At 38.5% G+C, this 17,710-nt stretch overlaps 3 protein-coding genes across 4 annotated transcripts; 2 read left to right on the forward strand and 1 right to left on the reverse strand.

Moving 5' to 3' along the window:
- Positions 1-209: 209 nt before the first annotated feature.
- On the forward strand, positions 210-2,869 carry pdcd5 (programmed cell death 5). Its single transcript, XM_034196872.1, has 6 exons — positions 210-508; positions 1,255-1,298; positions 1,581-1,642; positions 1,959-2,050; positions 2,151-2,222; positions 2,303-2,869. Exons 1-6 carry the CDS (start codon positions 443-445, stop codon positions 2,348-2,350), a joined length of 384 nt encoding a protein of 127 aa, XP_034052763.1. The 5' UTR covers positions 210-442; the 3' UTR covers positions 2,351-2,869.
- A 1,277-nt stretch (positions 2,870-4,146) lies between these two features.
- On the forward strand, positions 4,147-9,941 carry mvda (mevalonate (diphospho) decarboxylase a). Its single transcript, XM_034196856.1, has 10 exons — positions 4,147-4,366; positions 5,092-5,162; positions 5,664-5,778; positions 5,873-6,019; positions 6,451-6,650; positions 6,876-6,950; positions 7,066-7,284; positions 8,047-8,162; positions 8,377-8,485; positions 9,469-9,941. Exons 1-10 carry the CDS (start codon positions 4,291-4,293, stop codon positions 9,547-9,549), a joined length of 1,209 nt encoding a protein of 402 aa, XP_034052747.1. The 5' UTR covers positions 4,147-4,290; the 3' UTR covers positions 9,550-9,941.
- Positions 9,942-11,140: 1,199 nt separating this feature from the next.
- On the reverse strand, positions 11,141-16,016 carry LOC117533235. 2 transcript variants are annotated; one of them, XR_004567032.1, is made up of 4 exons: positions 15,579-16,016; positions 14,382-14,466; positions 11,535-14,077; positions 11,141-11,435 (listed from the first exon to the last, which is right to left on the reverse strand). XR_004567032.1 is itself a non-coding variant. In XM_034196857.1 (4 exons), exons 1-4 carry the CDS (start codon positions 15,681-15,683, stop codon positions 11,155-11,157), a joined length of 744 nt encoding a protein of 247 aa, XP_034052748.1. In that variant the 5' UTR covers positions 15,684-16,016; the 3' UTR covers positions 11,141-11,154. The 2 variants fall into 2 exon arrangements, 1 of the variants encoding a protein (XP_034052748.1); XM_034196857.1 differs by having other exon boundaries at positions 11,535-11,807.
- Between the last annotated feature and the right edge of the window lie 1,694 nt (positions 16,017-17,710).

Raw genomic sequence — 17,710 nt, forward strand, 5'->3', positions numbered from 1 at the left:
ACTTGGCAACTGGAAGGTCATCAGTTCAAGTCCCGGAAAGACCATGTGCTACCGAGGTGTCCCTGAGCAAGGCACCGTTCCCTACACTGCTCCCCGGGCGCCGTACATAATGGCAGCCCGGGGCTAGGATGGGTCAAATGCAGAGAAACCGTTTCGTTACATAGTACTAAAATGATAATAAGTTGAATCTTCTTCTTCTAAATACAAATGACGCCTATGCTGTGCTGTAATTATTAAGTATTAGGGTGGGACCATAAAACTTGTTTTTCTTGTGTGATCATTACTCTGTTCTCGATTGCATTAGCCTTGGATCGTTTTTTCCGAAATTGACTACACTCCCCTGGACTGGGTAGGGCCTTGCCTCAGAGGAGAATTTGGGCACATTTTATTACGTTACCGCTTTCTTTTTCACTGTTGTTGGTCCACATCACTATTCTTAACCATGGCAGACGAAGAATTAGAAGCAATTAGGCGTCAACGAATGTCGGAACTACAGGCAAAGCAAGGGGTAAGGACAAAACATGAGCAGAAGCGTGTTTACAGCCGCCTTATAAGGAGATGCTGAAGAGAGCTTCATTATGCTGCTAGCTAGTGTGGCTAAACCAGTCACCAAAACTCAAATGATTTAACCATCTGTAAGGGGAATAGATGCAGCCCTCCTAAGATAGCCATGTGCATCTACATGAAATGTAATTAACTCAGTATTTAGTTGGATAAATCACAGTAATAATAACCAATGTCCCATTATTTGCACTGCTAGCTCTGCACCAAATGACAATGACAGTGTTAGCTGAGCAAAATTAAACAATGACTTATGAACAATTTAACCTATTTAAATGTATTTCTGTCCCATTTCACAAATACAGGGTAGAGTTTAGATGGGGTGAAGTATTCTCATAAATTGTCTGTTAGAATAATGTTAAGTGTGAAGTCAGGCCAGCTTCATTAACATAAGGTTCTTTTTTTACTATCCACGTAACAAATTGAAACGTTAGTTGAAGAAGGTATGACTAACTACCTTGTTGTAAGAATGTAATTAATGTATACGTGTACTTTTTACAAAACCATTATATTCTTGCAATTGTTTAGCTTTCCCCGCAAGGCAGTGCTTTCTCTTTTTTTCAAATAAAAATATATCCAACCCAGCACATATCTTACACATATCAGTGGCTAGACATATAAGTGATGATTACATTTAAGAGGTTACAAACAAATATAACCTTTATGTAATGGTGCTCTAACCTGTTCTTTCAGGATGCCTCAAATAATCAGCAACAAGGAGAGGAGGCCAAACAAAGGTAACATTAGAACATAAACAACATTCGTATACAAGAACACCTGGAAATGTTATCTACCAACCTTTTTGAGATGATGGTTCAGAGTTACAGTATTTCTTAAAGAAAAGTAATAAACATTTGATATCATATTAAACCTGTGTAGCTGTGGGACCAATCTGGAGAAATCCACTATTCTGATGGCGAAAGTTTAATAATTGTTCTTTACTGTTTCCCTTTACTCGTCCCAATTGTAGATTTTGACAGTGATTGCTGATGTGGTAATATTTTCAATTTCATTCACAGAGAAACGGACATGAGGAACACTATATTGGCTCAGGTTTTGGACCAGTCTGCCCGTGCCAGATGTAAGTTCGCTCTCATATTTATTGTTATATCTATTCAAATAACTTTTGAAAGTTGATCATGCTATCTAGAACAGAAGTGCAATCATTTAATATGTGCATTTCTTTGGAATATAAAAAAAGGGCGCAAAACTATAATGCAAACATTTGTGTGACAATCAACAAACATTCAACATGAAACACAACTTATGAGTGGTTTCTATTCACTGGAAGTGTCATAAAGGATTTACTAGGAAACCCTAAAGCTCCTCTTACTGGATTTTTGATAAACGTTCAGTGCTGCATGTGAATAATATTTCTATCTTCTTCTTTTTTTCAGTGAACAATCTTGCTTTAGTGAAGCCGGATAAGGCCAATGCAGTGGAAAATTATCTCATTCAAATGGCTCGTTTTGGAAAGTTGGGAGGGAAGGTAAGTCCACCACTTTCTGATGCTTGATGCACTTGATGCACTGTTATAGATATTCCTTCTCCTGCGAGCAGAGCAATAAGTGTTTTTTTGTTTTTGTCAGATTTCAGAGTCGGGCTTGATCGAGATTCTAGAAAAAGTCTGTCAGCAAACCGAGAAGAAGATGACTGTGACAGTAAGTCCCTCTGAAGTATCTCCTATGTTTGATGTATTATCCATCACTTCTCTATCTTACAAAATGTATGCTCTCTGTAGTTCAACAGGCGGAAGGTGATGGACTCAGATGATGAGGATGATGACTAACTTTAAACTGGAGGAACAGGCCAAAAAACAGGAGAGGATCTGCTTTACTCGGACTCTGAAACTGTCTTTGACCTGTTAGTAGAACCTGGGATTCCACACTATCTGATGTGTGTCTCTGGAACGACATTACCAAGAGGAAAGAACAAAGTGGAGTTAAATGTTGACATAACTGGTAGGCAGTATAATACACACAGTATCAAAGAAGGGGCTCTTTTGCGATCTCTTTTCAAACAAGTTGCTACAAATTTGCTCTGGCTGTGTTGTACCCCTAACAGCTGATGGCACTGTTTTACTCCAAGTCCTTCTCAGTAGTTATTCTTTTTTTTTCCCCATGTGTAATTGTTCTGTTCAATCACAAGAAGCTATACAAAGTGCACTGCTGTTGGTGCATTTGATCTAGACTGTTTTGTTAATAAACACATTGCTCTTTATTCAGGCCAACATTTGTATGTTGCACTTGGATGTTTTCTTTTTGCTGAGATGTTTGTTAAAGGTTTACATAAAACAATTTAAAAAGTCTTACATTTTAAATGTTGTTTTTTTTCTAATTAACCATTTTTAAATGATTAGTTATTTTATGAAAGAGTGGTGAACCCTTCTGACATTTGGAGAATGTAGGGGGTTTTACATTGATGATGATAATGATGATGATGATGATGATGGGTCAAGGCCCTTCTCATGATTGGGATATACCCAACTCAAGGAGAGACACACTTTGCAGCATCACTACACAGTATCCTCACCAACATATACATCGTTTTCTGTTTCTGTATTTCTGCTGAATCAATAGTTTAAAGAGTCAACAGATGGCAAAGTGTATGCAACTACTTTTCAACTGAAAAGTATGAATAATATATGTATTTCAAGAAAGTACCAAGCCACAGTCAAACAACCAATAGAAACATATTTATAACTGTTGCATTTCCTTTAATAAGTAAGCTGGAGTTACCATAACTTTACAGTCAGCTTTAATGACTGCAAACAATACAGATTTAATAACATTCATCATTGCTATACACTTTTGTGTTCCTACAATGTCAAATGGAAGATGAAGAAATGCTCATTAAAGAAAGGAGCAGCAAGATGGAAGGAGTTTTGCGTACAACACTGAATTATGCATTAAAAACAGAAATCTCAAATAAATGTAAAAGTATGTGTTACCCAGTTCTTATTCTTAAAACATTACATATATACTGCCATGTACTGCTTAGTTTAATAGTTATTAAGGTCATCAAATGTGTGTGAAATTGACATCTGAAATATATATAGATATAACAGATGCACAATTTTAGAAAAAAATTAAATACAAATATTCTTATATATTATTGCTATATATATAGGAAACATGTGCACATTTTACTACAATATATCACAATAATACAAATGTAAACATATACAGTAGTGTACTAATAATCAGGCTCAAAATGTACAGTGTGATACAGTCAAAATGCTATAATAATGCCTAAAGGGGTGTAAGTAATGCTCAGGTAAATACATAGTATTTTAAGTATTTTTAAATTAGTAGGCCTATACATTTAAAAAAACCTGAATAATGTATGCGGAACTGCAGGACGGAGTCCAGAACACATTTCCTTACGGGGACAATAAAGTATATCGTATACACAGTCTATGATCATAACTCTACCCCTTTCATCTGTGAGGCAGTGTTGTGGGATGGTCTCTGTTATTGCCCGATTTTCGCACGACTGTGGTCAGATGATCTCTCATTGGCACGGCAAAACGGCTTAGCTCTGATTGGTCGCAGGCTACGCCACATGTTCGACAACAGCCAATCGGAAAACAGCTCGATGAAAAGCTGGAGTAAGGTTGTACAGTGTTAGCTTAATTGTGACTGCTAAACCCTGAGGAGCATTTAAAGTGTATTTCCGAGTGTTCAGGTACAGTGTTATCAATATAAACACCGGTTTACATAAACAGCTATGCCTGAGAATACGATGGAAAAGCCAAACATAGTTACATGCACCGCTCCAGTGAATATAGCTGTCATCAAATACTGTAAGTATCACCTCGACTTGTGTGCATGCTTGTGTTCTGAGTTTAAGTTAGCTTTAAGAAACAATGATCATTTAATCCAAAACAACAATATTTTAAGTGTTATTGTTCTATGGCGACCTGTTCGGGATGTTTTACTGAATATAGTGCATTAAAGGGAAACGTTTACAGTTGAGCATTTTAATATCGTGTCATTGTATCACAGAAGTGGGAGAAGTACTCAGATGTTGTACTTAAGTAAAAGTAGAAGTTCCAGAGTGTATACAAACTCTGATCATAGTAAAAGTCCTGCATTCAAAATGTTACTCAAGTAAAAGTAGAAAAGTGTTGGCATAAAAAAATACTCAAAGTACCAAAAGTACTCAGAAGTACAAAGAAGCAGAACATGCAAAACTCAAGTAAAGAACAAGTATCACAAAATTGTACTTTAGTGCAGCACTTGAATACATGTACTTAGTTACTTCCCACCTCTGTTGTATCAATCTTATAATAATTATTCTCCCTGGCCTTCTAGTCAGAGCGGAGCACGACTCATGACATTTCCCTGTGTTCGATTTTTATATTTGCTGTTGTAATGTATTGTCTTCTGTTTGCGATTGTAGTAATGTGTTATTAATTATTGGCTCGACCAAAAATCGGTTTTAAAATGTGCTATATAAATAAAACCTGATTTGATTTGATAATTCATGTATGCATCTTGTGTCAATCTTGGTCTACTTTCTTTTCAGGGGGAAAAAGAAATGAAGAATTAATTCTACCCATTAATTCATCGTTGAGCGTCACATTGCATCAAGACCAGGTATTTTAATTTAAAAAAAAATGTCATCAAGCAGACTTTGAATGTGGTTTCTGTTGGAAAAAGGTTGTTTTTGTGTCAATTGTTATCCAGAGCTGTTACAGTGAACAGCTCTGTTTTCCTGCCATCATTAAAGGATACCATAAATAAAAGTAAAGAGGCTTATTCAACAATGCTTCTTGTGGCATGTTTATGTTAAAGTATTTACAGTTTTGAGGTCAGTCATGAAATATTTATATTCACTTGTGATTTGTCATGCAATGTCTCTTTCATGCTCACTGTGGGCAAAAACTCTGTAGCAGAGCTGACATAATATCGTTGTCGTGCTCCATGGTCACTGTAAACTTTTTTTTTTGCCATTACAAATAAATGATTAATTTCCATGATGTGTGCCTGGGTGATGGGTAACATAAATGGTGTCATATGTGTTTCCTTATATGACTTTGTGTTAGTGATAAGATAGTAACAACACATGTATATCTGACATGTCCTCCTTCTTTTCAGCTGAAAACAACCACAACGATTGCAACTAGCAGATCATTTAAAGAAGATCGAATATGGCTAAATGGCAAAGAGGAGGATATAACCCATCCAAGACTACAGTCCTGTCTGAGAGAGAGTGAGTCCTGTCTGTTAATATACCCTCTTTAAAACACAGATGAGTTAGAGACAGCGCAAGCCACTATATCATCCTTACTTGTTTTGGTATTTAGTTCGCAGACTAGCAAGGAAGAGACGTAATGATGGGGACCCTGCTCTGGATCCGTCTGTTCTGTCTCTCAAAGTCCACATCTGCTCGGTTAACAACTTCCCCACTGCTGCCGGGCTCGCCTCCTCTGCTGCTGGATTTGCTTGTTTAGGTGAGAGTGCGCACTACACTAATGACTTTAAAGTATTATTTCTTAATAGTAAAAGCTCAAAAGTTGCTTTCAGCATAGAATAAAACCAGTTTGATTATACTTATACTTTGATTATATTGCCTTTTTAATTATCCAAAATTATTATACTGTTTATATTGTTTATATAGGATATGATATCATATTTAATTTAATTGGTACTTTTATGTTTTAGTTGTTAATTCTCTATTCCACTTTTTAAGTATTTTTATTTTAATGTCTGAACACACTGATGATGCTTCTGTAACAAAATAATTTCCCAAATTGGGATCAATAAAGTATCTATCTATATATCTTATTGTGTGCCTTTTCTTAAATAACCAGTCTATCTGATATTAGATACATATTACTCAGCCTCCTCTGCTCTAACTCCCTTTTTTTTCTTTGTGTTGCAGTTTACACTCTGGCCCGGGTGTTTGGCACAGAGGGGGAGTTGTCTGGGATTGCTCGGCAAGGCTCAGGCAGCGCATGCCGCAGTATGTATGGAGGGTTCGTGCAGTGGATCATGGGACAGAAAGATGATGGCAAGGACAGTCTAGCCCAGCAGGTGGAGCCAGAGACTCATTGGCCTGAGCTCAGAATCCTTGTACTTGTGGTAGGTCCATTTTTGTTTTGGAGAACTGTGAATTCATGATAATTTTGTCCTGATTGAACTGCACTGATCATCTATTGTGAATATTGCATACTTTATTTATTTACTACTATGAATGACAATATGTTTTGCAGCATGTAGAGCAAACACATTGTCTAGTCTAGTGAACACTATTAAAATTAAAAATAGAAAATGTATATCAGGTGTAATGAATGCACTTTTCCACAGGCCAGTGCTGAGAAGAAGTCAGTTGGAAGCACATCTGGGATGCAAACCAGTGTACAAACAAGCTGTCTCCTAAAGGTTCTTTGTTCACTTACATTAACTAACAGCTGTTAGTATACTAACATTACTGTCAATACTGTTAAAAGTGAAGAATATCTTCACTTACACTCTTATCTTGGTTCTGTGTCTGCAGCACCGGGCAGAGTCTGTCGTCCCGGGCCGGATGGAGGAGATGATTGAAGCGGTGCGGGGAAAGGACTTTGTTGCATTTGCTGAACTAACCATGAAGGACAGTAACCAGTTCCATGCAACCTGCCTTGACACATACCCTCCTATCTTCTACCTCAACAGTGTGTCTCAACAGGTTATCAACTTGGTGCATCGGTATAACAGACACTACGGGGAGACAAGGGTGAGCAACTTCACTCTTCTGTAGATCTCTAGGAATAGCTTTGGACAGCTGTTTATGTATCTATTCTCTTTATTTCTATATTCAAACCATTTTTGTATTTCTTACTGCATTATTATGCAACAATAATACAACTCTGGATTCAAGGATTCAAGGCTTTTATTGTCATTTGTACATAGCTACAGTGTAGTTATGACAATGAAAATGGTAGGTCACAGGCTCCTCCAACAGTGCAACACAATAAATCAAATAATTGTGACAGAGTGGGAAAAAAGGCAGCCTTGGAGAGGAGCAAAAGACACGGCAGCCATCATCACCGGCGCCGTCTAGGAACTCTGATACTTAAAGAAAGCAAGGATTAAGATATTTTCAAAAATAAATAGAGTAATCATTTAAAACATGGCTGCTTTGAAGGTCAGATAATTATTCATACAACTTTGAAGTTGCTTGTAAAATATTAGTTATCATTTATGCAGTTGTAGTTCAATTTAGCTTAAACATCTTAACTACAAACATGCTTTAAATGTTCTGCAGACGATTGGTCTGTGGCAGTGTGTATGTCTTATGATATTGTACATTATGTATAACTGTAGTCTTCTCCCTTTTGTATCACTGCTGCTACAAAGTTGTATGTTTTTCTTGTGTCAGAAATGTTTCTCAGGGTATGAAGCTGAATTTCTGAGATGGTGTAATGAAGATGTGAAACTTGTGGAGGTGGATTTTAAACTCTCTGTATGATGGTCCCTTCTGTTTCTTCCACTCCAGTTGGCCTACACATTTGATGCAGGCCCCAACGCTGTGATCTACACTCTGCAGCAGCATGTTCCCGAGTTTGTTCAGGCAGTGCAACATTTCTTCCCCCCTGAGAGCAACGGAGGACAGTGAGTGGACAGATACCCGACCTAGTTGGCTTTAGGTCTTCAAAAAATAACTGTCATACAAACTACTTGATTTATCAAAACATTTAACTAATGTACATAAATATACACTGATAGATGGGTGTTTGTGTGGCTCCTATAAGCTGTTGTATACTATCTATTAAGGTTTGTTAGCGTCTTTGAAATGGGTCATTGAGTGTTTCTTCCTTCTCTGCAGGTTTATTCAGGGCCTTCCAGTTAACCAAGCTGCTCTTTCCGAGGAGCTGAAACAGGCTATTGGTCTAGAGCCTATGCCAAAAGGAATCAGCTACATTATTAGTACAAAGGTACACAAACATACCCACTGATATAATCCCTCTGTTGCTCAGTTGTTCTATAATGTTACAACAACCTAAAATCAATGTTTTCTGTTTTGATTTATATGTATTGGTGTGTTTTCTTAAGGCTGCACATTGTCTTGAAAATAAATGTGATATCAGTTATCAGATTGCTAGATACATTTCAATTGATGTCTACACTTCCTTTAAAGGTGGGGTAGGTAAGTTTCAGAAACCGGCTCGAGTGCACTAAAATTTGAAAGTACACAGCCGAAAAGAATCCGCCCCTTCCTTCAGACTTCCTTACAGAGCACCTCCTCCAACACACATGAACGCGCACATGACGTCAGCAGACTGGTGAAAGTGGCCGCCTGTTGCTGGCGAGTCATTGAAGTACTGCTGCAATGCACGCCCAATGACGGCACGCCCAGTGACGGCACGCCCAATGACGGCACGCCCAATGACGGCACGCCCAATGACGGCACGCCCAATGACGGCACGCCCAATGAGGGCACGAGATGGAAGGCTGACAGACAGGGCGGCAATCCAATCCGTTTAGCGGCCCGGCTAAACGGATTGGTTGTACTTTTTACAGCGCTACGGCTTCTACAGATGACATTTTTGTATGGATTTGTTGTCAAAGCACTTCAGATATTCATTGCTATCGGGATGTTAAGAGCATTCCATGGAATATAACAACAAGTGTATCTCGAGCCGGTTTCTCAAACTTACCTACCCCACCTTTAACTGCCCTTACGTAACATTGTGTTGCCTTACCTCAGTTGAAGATTGTGGTAGATTTGGGTTCCTCTGCTAAAATGATGTTAGACTAAGTGAATGAGTTCATGAATACAGATGAATGCTGTATTACACATCAGTTCTATTCAAGTAAAGACTTTATTTGCAAGGCTTTAAATGGTGTATTTCCATGTTAACACAGATACAATTTCAGAGGATAACTTCCTAATGATCTTTCGTTGTTTGTGTTTAAGGCTGGACCAGGCCCTCGTGTTGTGGAAGATCCCACTCAGCATCTAATTGGATCTGATGGGATGCCTAAACATACTGTATGATGCTCTGCAGCCCTAAATGGACACATTTCCAGCAATAATGAAGCCATTTCAGCAAAAATAAAAATGTAGTCAAATGTAGCTATATTTTGTACAGCTGACCTTGTGATGGCTGCCCAATCTGAGCACATGATTGTGCCTGTATGGCTTTGAATTTTACGGTCTGTGATGTATTTAACCATGTAAAGCCAAAATATAGAAAACATTAGAATTTATTTTTAAACCTTTCAGATGTTGTTGTAGGGAGCCTCTGGAGCAGAAATGAAAGAGTTTTCATAATCTTTTACGTTTTGGTAATTTTTAGGGAAATGTAATATTGCAACGTTGGGCTTAGGTGGGAGCAGAATTTCTGTATTTCTACTCACATTGTCTGAATAAATATATTGAACAACTAAGGGTTGATTTGCAGGATTGATTGCTTACTATCAGTATATCAGGGAACCGAGGAAAAAAAACGTTTTCCAATCTTTATTTTTTATTTCCTACCTATTTAGGTTTAAAAAAAACATCTTGCAATTTAGACTTAATTCAATTTTTAAATGTTACAGTATGTCCACTGTAGAGGACATCAGGACCATTTTAGTTTGTAAAGACAGCCAAAATTAACAGACTATGTAACGTATTATGGTTATAGAGTGATATTAATACGATACATTCACCTTTATTTAAAACAAATTGATCTGAACATTGCTGTTTATTTGGTCACTAAAAAACTAGTTTGGTTTTTGGTGAATCTTTCCAGATCTTCTAAAACTTAGTCAATTTACTGGGGAAAGTACCTCATTGGACTCCAGTCGGCACAGGCTGTAGGGTCATCTCGACTGGTTTTATGGATGTAGTCTCCAGTTGACCATGCACAGAAACAAACTTCGCATTCCTGAGGCAATTCTCATTTTTCATGGCTTCACTAAAAACAACAATACATACGTGCTACTCTTGGCCCACAGAGGGCCATGTCTTTCCAGCTCGTCCCTATCTGTCTCTGTGCGCTCATGGAGCCTCCTGCATCTTTACCCCCGTTCTTCTTGACCCTCTATCCCAGGTGTGAAATCCTCACCTCTCTCATCATCTGAGAGCTCCAAATCTGAATCTCCCTGAACTATCTGGTACAGAAAATGTCTGCTTCAGTTCCGTCTCCTGCAACAATATTGAGTCAAAGTCCATGAAGATGGTCCTGACGTCCACTAGAACGAACATTTATAAAAGAGCTGTTATTTCAAAACTTTAATTATTTAATTGCTTTCAGAAGTAATTATATAGTTCCTCACATGTTAATAAACATATGATTTTCATGGTAAAAATAACAATTATTCAACAATATATGACTTCTCCTCATGCTTCTATAACATTTTGTTTTGGTATGCCAGCCATTTTGGATGAAAAGAAAGAGGAACTTCCCAGCATGCAATTGTAACCAATGACATCACTGGAAACCCCAGTGGATGTCCTCTGTACAGTACATCAGAGATTGATAGATTACCTCAAAAGAGTAAAAGGAGATGCATGTTAACAACATTTCCACTACAGTAGACATTTGTCAATGGGCTGGGTCCCAGGAGGATACAGCATGAATAATAATCACACATCAGTCATATTTTTTATGAATAGTCATTTATCAAATATGAATACAAGGTAGTCCCAAAAACAGTTCATATCGTCGGAAAAGCAGAGACGGACGTCACACTTGGTGCATTGTGTGTACCCTTTGCTGCAGTGTCCTCTCTTTGTCTTCACTGGAAAATGTGCCATTAGGTCTTTGCGTACATCCAGTGGAGGTTGTGATCTCTTGGATGGGGCCCCGTTTGGTGGACTCCCATCACCTGAGGATGGTCTCTTCTGAGCATTCAACGGGCTCCTTGATGTCACCGTCGGTGCTGGGCTCCCGGTGCCTGATACATGTCAAAAATACATTAGGATACAAGTCAAAAATATTACAGTGAAATATAGAAAAATATTACAAACGGCAAATAGCAGAAATGCATTCTTACCAAGATGAGAGAGGATGCTAGATCTGCCTGAAACTGTCTCCTGTTCAGGATCTCCTGCTTTGGCATCTTTAGAGCTTTGCATTCTCGCTTGAGGAGCCAGGCGTTGATCACAGCAAGGATGGTGTGCCAGAAGATGTACACGTACCAGCGTCGGGACTTCATGGGGATCCACACCTCCCATGTACTTGTTGTAAGTACCCACAATGTAAGGCCTCTCAACTTCTACGTAGGTTTTGTTGGCTTTGTCCCAGCGTTGAATTCTCTGCACAGGGTCTGGTCCAGCAAAGGATAACACAAGTGTGACCGCTCTGCTGTCATACCATTTGACAGCACAGATGTTGTGGTTGGCCTCCACTCGGATGTCAAAGCTTCCTCTCCCTTTTTTCTTCAAGCTCTTCTCCTCTTCAAGGTTACAATTGGGTAAGTGCACCTACCTGGCTGTTCCCACATAATGAATCCGACGATCAAGGAGCTTCACTACCAATGGGACACAGGTGAAGTAGCTGTCTGCGTAAATCTTGTAGTTCTGACCTTCTGGAAGCATGTAGGTAAGCTTCATCCCAACATCACCTGACAATACAAGTTCAGACGTGGCTCGTATCCCATTGACACTGCCTTGGTAGACATCAAAGTCACGGATCATTCCAGAGATTCCAGTTCTCACCCACACTTTGAACCCCCATGGGTGTGGCTTGCCTCTCATGTATTGCTTGATGCTACTGACATGGAAAAAGTAATTAATATGTATCAATAATACATATGCTTATTATAGTAATAGATTACCTGAAGGAATAGATAGGGTGGTGGGACAAGTGTTCATTCTGTCTGGCTTAGCCTACAATCATACTAAAAGGAATGCATGCACCGACCCCTTCCAGGTGTCCCGATGCAACAAGTATCTGAATCCTATTTGCATTGTACATACACTTGAGTCACACAATACTACCTGACTTAGCCTATTATAATAAAAGCAATACCTACACCCATACAGTACATACAGGTAAACCGTAAACCAGTTCAACAAGTCACACAATCCTGCCTATTATAAAAGAAATACATACACCCACACATGCAGGTAATCCAGTTCAACAAGTCACAATGCTGTCTGGCTAATGATAACAGGCTAATTATCATACTAAAAAGGGATACATCCAAGTGTCCCAACACATTTCAGAAAGAACCGTTTCTGCCAGAACCAGAGTTAAATGTATGTGTGTAACTAACTGTGTGTAACTAACTGATAAGATACAAGTATAGTTTAAAATATTGCTACAGATATAATTTCACATACTTTTATCAGTATAATAATGTATTAATTTATTCAATTCTGGTCTTAATTCAAAATCTTAACAGAGGACACATTTAGAACTTAGTTACATGTATAGTGAATTATCAAAGACATTATATTTCTATTAGTTTTATTTCCATATGTGAACATATAAGGGCAATCTCCATGACAGGGACACATGCTATTTTGACTACCACACTGACCCAGTGTTGTAATATTACAACAAAGACATAAGCTGCTCAAAATCAAATTTGATGAATGTATTCCACAATAACTAAATATGTACATGTTCTAGACATTGTAATAATCACCAAAAAAAATTACTGCCAAATCCAGTCCAATAAAACAAAGAGATGTTGCTCGTTTGAAGATTCGGAAGTTGTGTGAGTGTATGGCCAGAGGGCAGGACCTATACACACATTTACTACCCAATAGCATTGTGAGGCTGAACAAAATGACCTTTTGACTATGTAAATGTAGCCTTTAAAAAAACAAAACATTTACTGACTTTTTTAGGATAGCTTAAAGTAATGTTGTAAAATTACAACCGTGGGCTGCCCTTACAGGGTTAAGGAGACCATCATCATTTTTTTAATGTTTAACTTGCAAAAATATAATTTAAGACCATCATTATGTGGCGGGCGGTCGTTTTTAAAGGCAGAGCCACCCAAATACCAAAATGCTTGACAACGCCACCTGGGGAATTTCGCCCCAGGAGATATTTAATTACACCTCAGAAATAAGAAGGCTCTACAAGTTTGTGACTGACACAAGACAGACTTGGTTCAATTATAATGAAAAAGTTTAACAGTTTATTTCAATATGTCAATCACATGTATTTGTTTATTCTTGGTAAAAACACTTTATATAGAAAATTACTAAAAATCAATGAGGGGAAAAAAGGTAGTGGGCATGATGCCAGCCAGGGGGAGGCAGTCTAACAGGGCTGTGTCCCACTTACCCATCACCGGTGCTTACTGCAAACCAAAACTCATTGCAAACCAAATCTCACTGCAAACTGTGTCTCAGTGCTCCTACCGTGAACCGTACAAGCCGTGAAGGGAATCAGACTGTGTGCCTCCACCACTAGCTGGCTCCAAAATTAGTATAAAGCAGAAGAAACAATTATCCAGTTGGTCCAAACGACTAACAGCAAAATACACTAAAATCCTAAATATAAGACAGCAAAACTAAATTCAAACAAAAACCTAACTCAAGCAAAACCTAACTGTAGCAAAACAGCAGCTGACACCACCTAGGAAAAACACATTGTACATTAGATTACAATACAGAAGTACACATTTAAATCTTTTAAGTAGGTAATTATAAACGTACCACCACTATGATTAATACTAAAGTACTAAGGAACAACACACATCCCTCCAGGTTAACAGGAACTTCAGGCATCATACTTGGCCAACGGAAGAACGGGTGAACATGATACAAGCTGACAGATAGGCTAATACAAATGAATGTAATTCAGTGCTAATATAAGATGCACATGAGGAATATTAAGTTGCTGATCCAACATGACATCCAGCATCTGACAATTTACCTACCCTTAAGGTGGCCATGTGGCAACAGGCAGGCAGCAAACGGCTGCCATGATGCAACAGGTGTCTTCAGGGCCGTATCCAGGATTTCCTAAATACCGAGGTCCAAACATGTTAGGGGGTTCGGGGTATACCCCCCGAGATTTTTGGGATTTTCATGATCTAGTTAGGTGCTTTTTAAGTCCTGTGGGGGGTCACATATTGGATAATATATTGATTTCAACCCATGTCAGTGGGCTGACAATGTCAGCATCAATTATTTTTGAAAGTGTAATACATAAGAATCAGTTGATTATTACTATTAATGATCTGGACATGGAGAAGAGGCTAAAATGATCACAACACATTGTCAACATTCATTTTCCATGTCTCTCTCCTTTCCATAACCTGCAGCCTCTCTTCCATCGTCTTGAGTCTCTCTGTCTTCTTCCTGTTCATTACTCTCTCTGTCCTCTACGCTTTCTCTTTGTTCAATCTCTCCCTCGTTGTTCACTTTTTGCTCCTCCTCACTTGTCGCTCCTGCCCGTGAATTAAAAGCAATTCAGCAGTTTAGTTCATTTCACTTGTTCGTTTGCATTATTTTTTTTATTTAAATCTGTTTCGTTTGATTCTCAAAAAGAGAACAAAGATGTAAGGAAATTGTGTTTTATACAATTGTATGTTATTATGACATCATAACTGTAATAGATGTATGTTTTAAAATTATGCCTATTGTAAATGAAGACTATTGTTATAGATAGATAAATAGATGGGCTTATTAAGCCTACATTATCTTTGTGTGACTGTACCTGCAGTTCCTCCCTGACTTCCATCACTTTCTCTCTGCCTGTCCTGTCTCTTCCTTACCAAAGCTGAGCTTCGACTGACGTAGTCTTTTCATTATATCTGAGTCAGTGTAAAAAGAAAACAATACAATGTTATATCTTCAATGTTTTACTCAAATTGAAATGAAAGAAAACCATTACAACGTTTGTTAAAAGGTAATCCTTCTGACATTGGATGAATGTGATTAACTTTAGCTCTCTAGCTAGTTTATTCACGCAATTTAAACCAAAGTATAGCCTAAAGCTGCAATATAAGTTAGTGTGCATGTTGTCGGACGTCCACTGACTAACGTAGTGCGTTCACACAGGATCTGTTGGTCATATGATGTCCTGATGAACAGTAACACAAGCAGCCCGATGGACTCAGATCTCTAGATACCTTATCACTCCTCCGCTGCAAGTCCGGGCTGCGGTGGTTTGTTGATACATGTCGTCTTCTTTTGTTTGCTTTAACCGAGGCTACGTAGTTATGCAGCGCCCCCATGGTCAGTAAATGGAAGTACCACAAAGAACCCCGTTTAGTGCAATTATTTCACAAGTTTTGTTATATACAGCTCGGAAAATATTACCGAGGTCCGGACCTCGGTGACCTCAATGGTAGATACGGCCATGGGTGTCTTAAATACCCCTGAGTTAATTAAGGGTTGGCTCTGCGGGAGGAGTTTACCTACTTTAGGTGATGGTGAGTTCAGGTCCTAGAGATGGTGGGTCAGTGGAAGACGCTTGATTGGAGTAGATCTGTTGGGGCTGGTGTCGATTGACGGTGAGTGCGATATTGAGAGCAGCTGGTGAAATGGCGTCTCTGAGTCCTGGAGAGTATAGGATATGGAAAGTGCATCTGAAGGAGGATGGAATGAATGAAGTAAGAACAAAGAGTTCAAGAAAGAAGATAGACATGTCAGTGACGGTCTCAGTGAGTCTGATTCGCAGAATGGAATGAAAAGAACAAATAAAAGGAATGAGAATGAAGAGTGGAAGTGATTGTGGCGTTTGGTGAACAATTCGCAATTCAATTACCCAATGGCCTTAACTAAAGCGATTCACAAATAAATTGGATCGATAATGCAAGCAAGATTTCTGAGCAAAGGACGGATGTTGGTAGAAATGATCAAATGCAAAGTTACTGAAAAATTAAGACCCTGAATGAAGTTCGAATTAAATGCCATGTTCGCGGAGCAAATCGGAAAATACGTGGAGTGATCAGTGGAGTTCCGCTAGACATCAGCATTGAAGAACTCAAGAAATAAATTTAAAGGGGGCAAAGTGTCAGTAGTTAAACGTCTTCCTACTAGGTGTCAGGGTACGCTAGTGGATAGTTTGTCTGTTCTTCTTCAGTTTGAAGAATCAATTCAACAGAAGATAATGATAGGTTGCATGAACTTTCCAGTAAGATAATTCATCCCTAAACCTCTGCGGTGCTTTAAATGCCAAATGTTTGGGCATGTGGCAGACAAGTGCAAAGCAACAAAGCCTATAGGTGTCCAAAATGTGCGGGAGAACATGAATATGGTTGTTGTGCTGCAGGTGCCAAGGTGAAATGTTGTGACTGTGGTGGGGAACATAGTGCTGCGTATCAGGGCTGCGAAGTGCAGAAAAAGGCCAAGGAGGTACAGAGATACAAAGTACAAAACAAAGTCTCATATGCTGAAGCAACAGAACAGGTATCACAAAACATAACTAGGAAATCCCAAGTAGCAGCAAGTATATTCTCTTCAAAAGATTTTCCAAAACTCCCACAGGCAAAGGAAAGCTCCACAATATGTTCACATAAGTGTGTGATAGGATGCATTGATTGTTAATAAGTACAAATGTGTGGCCTTTATTGGAAAAGTGGTGAATGTTGCCCAACAAACAAAAAAGAGGTCAAGATGGAAAACAATAGTGGAAGCAGCAGCCATTTTTACAATCCATGTAATAAACTCAAAATTAGGAATTAGACAGACTTTGTCAAGGAAATGAAATAATATGGTGTGGTGATTAAACGCACATAATACAATGTGGGGAGGGAGATCAACAGATTACAACGGACAGGTAGTGGAGGATTTAATGGAGGCAAAGGAATGTGTTTGTTTAAATAATGGGCAAGGTACAAGACTCAATTTTAGAGATGGAACAGAGTCTGCGATAGATCTAACTCTGGTATCAAGTGAATTAGCTTCTGGTAGCAGTTGGGAAGTATTGGCAAATAACAGTATTGGGAGTGATCATTTTCCGATTATAATCAAGTTTGATGTAACTAATGGTTGAGCTAGATGGTATAATGAGATGGAATTTTGCTAAAACAAAAAGTATTGATGAAATAAATGAGCAATTTACTTCAAATATAATTTAAAAGCGCTAATTGAAGGAATACAACTGGTAAACTTAGTAAAAGTGTTAAGATGGTACCCTGATGGAACAAAGAATGTCATGATGCAATCCGAAACAAGATCAGGCTGTTTGGAAAGTTAAAAAAGACACATTCAATAATCAACTTATTAGAGTAAAGGCACAGGCTCAGGTAAGGAAAAT

The sequence above is a fragment of the Gymnodraco acuticeps genome, unplaced genomic scaffold (genome assembly GCF_902827175.1).
Source record: "Gymnodraco acuticeps unplaced genomic scaffold, fGymAcu1.1, whole genome shotgun sequence".
Taxonomy (NCBI): Eukaryota; Metazoa; Chordata; class Actinopteri; order Perciformes; family Bathydraconidae; genus Gymnodraco; species Gymnodraco acuticeps.

Excerpts from the sequence above, each read along its gene's own strand:
- pdcd5 (XM_034196872.1), top strand. The coding sequence starts at position 443 with ATGGCAGACGAAGAATTAGAAGCAATTAGGCGTCAACGAATGTCGGAA. Across the intron at positions 509-1,254 it reads AACTACAGGCAAAGCAAGGG|GATGCCTCAAATAATCAGCA; the intron begins GTAAGGACAAAA and ends CTGTTCTTTCAG. Across the intron at positions 1,643-1,958 it reads CCAGTCTGCCCGTGCCAGAT|TGAACAATCTTGCTTTAGTG; the intron begins GTAAGTTCGCTC and ends TCTTTTTTTCAG.
- mvda (XM_034196856.1), top strand. The coding sequence starts at position 4,291 with ATGCCTGAGAATACGATGGAAAAGCCAAACATAGTTACATGCACCGCT. Across the intron at positions 6,651-6,875 it reads TCAGAATCCTTGTACTTGTG|GCCAGTGCTGAGAAGAAGTC; the intron begins GTAGGTCCATTT and ends ACTTTTCCACAG. Across the intron at positions 6,951-7,065 it reads AAACAAGCTGTCTCCTAAAG|CACCGGGCAGAGTCTGTCGT; the intron begins GTTCTTTGTTCA and ends CTGTGTCTGCAG.
- LOC117533235 (XM_034196857.1), bottom strand. The coding sequence starts at position 15,683 with ATGGGGGCGCTGCATAACTACGTAGCCTCGGTTAAAGCAAACAAAAGA. Across the intron at positions 14,467-15,578 it reads TGCAGCGGAGGAGTGATAAG|GAAATCCTGGATACGGCCCT; the intron begins GTATCTAGAGAT and ends CTCGGTATTTAG. Across the intron at positions 11,436-11,534 it reads TAGCATCCTCTCTCATCTTG|GCACCGGGAGCCCAGCACCG; the intron begins GTAAGAATGCAT and ends GACATGTATCAG.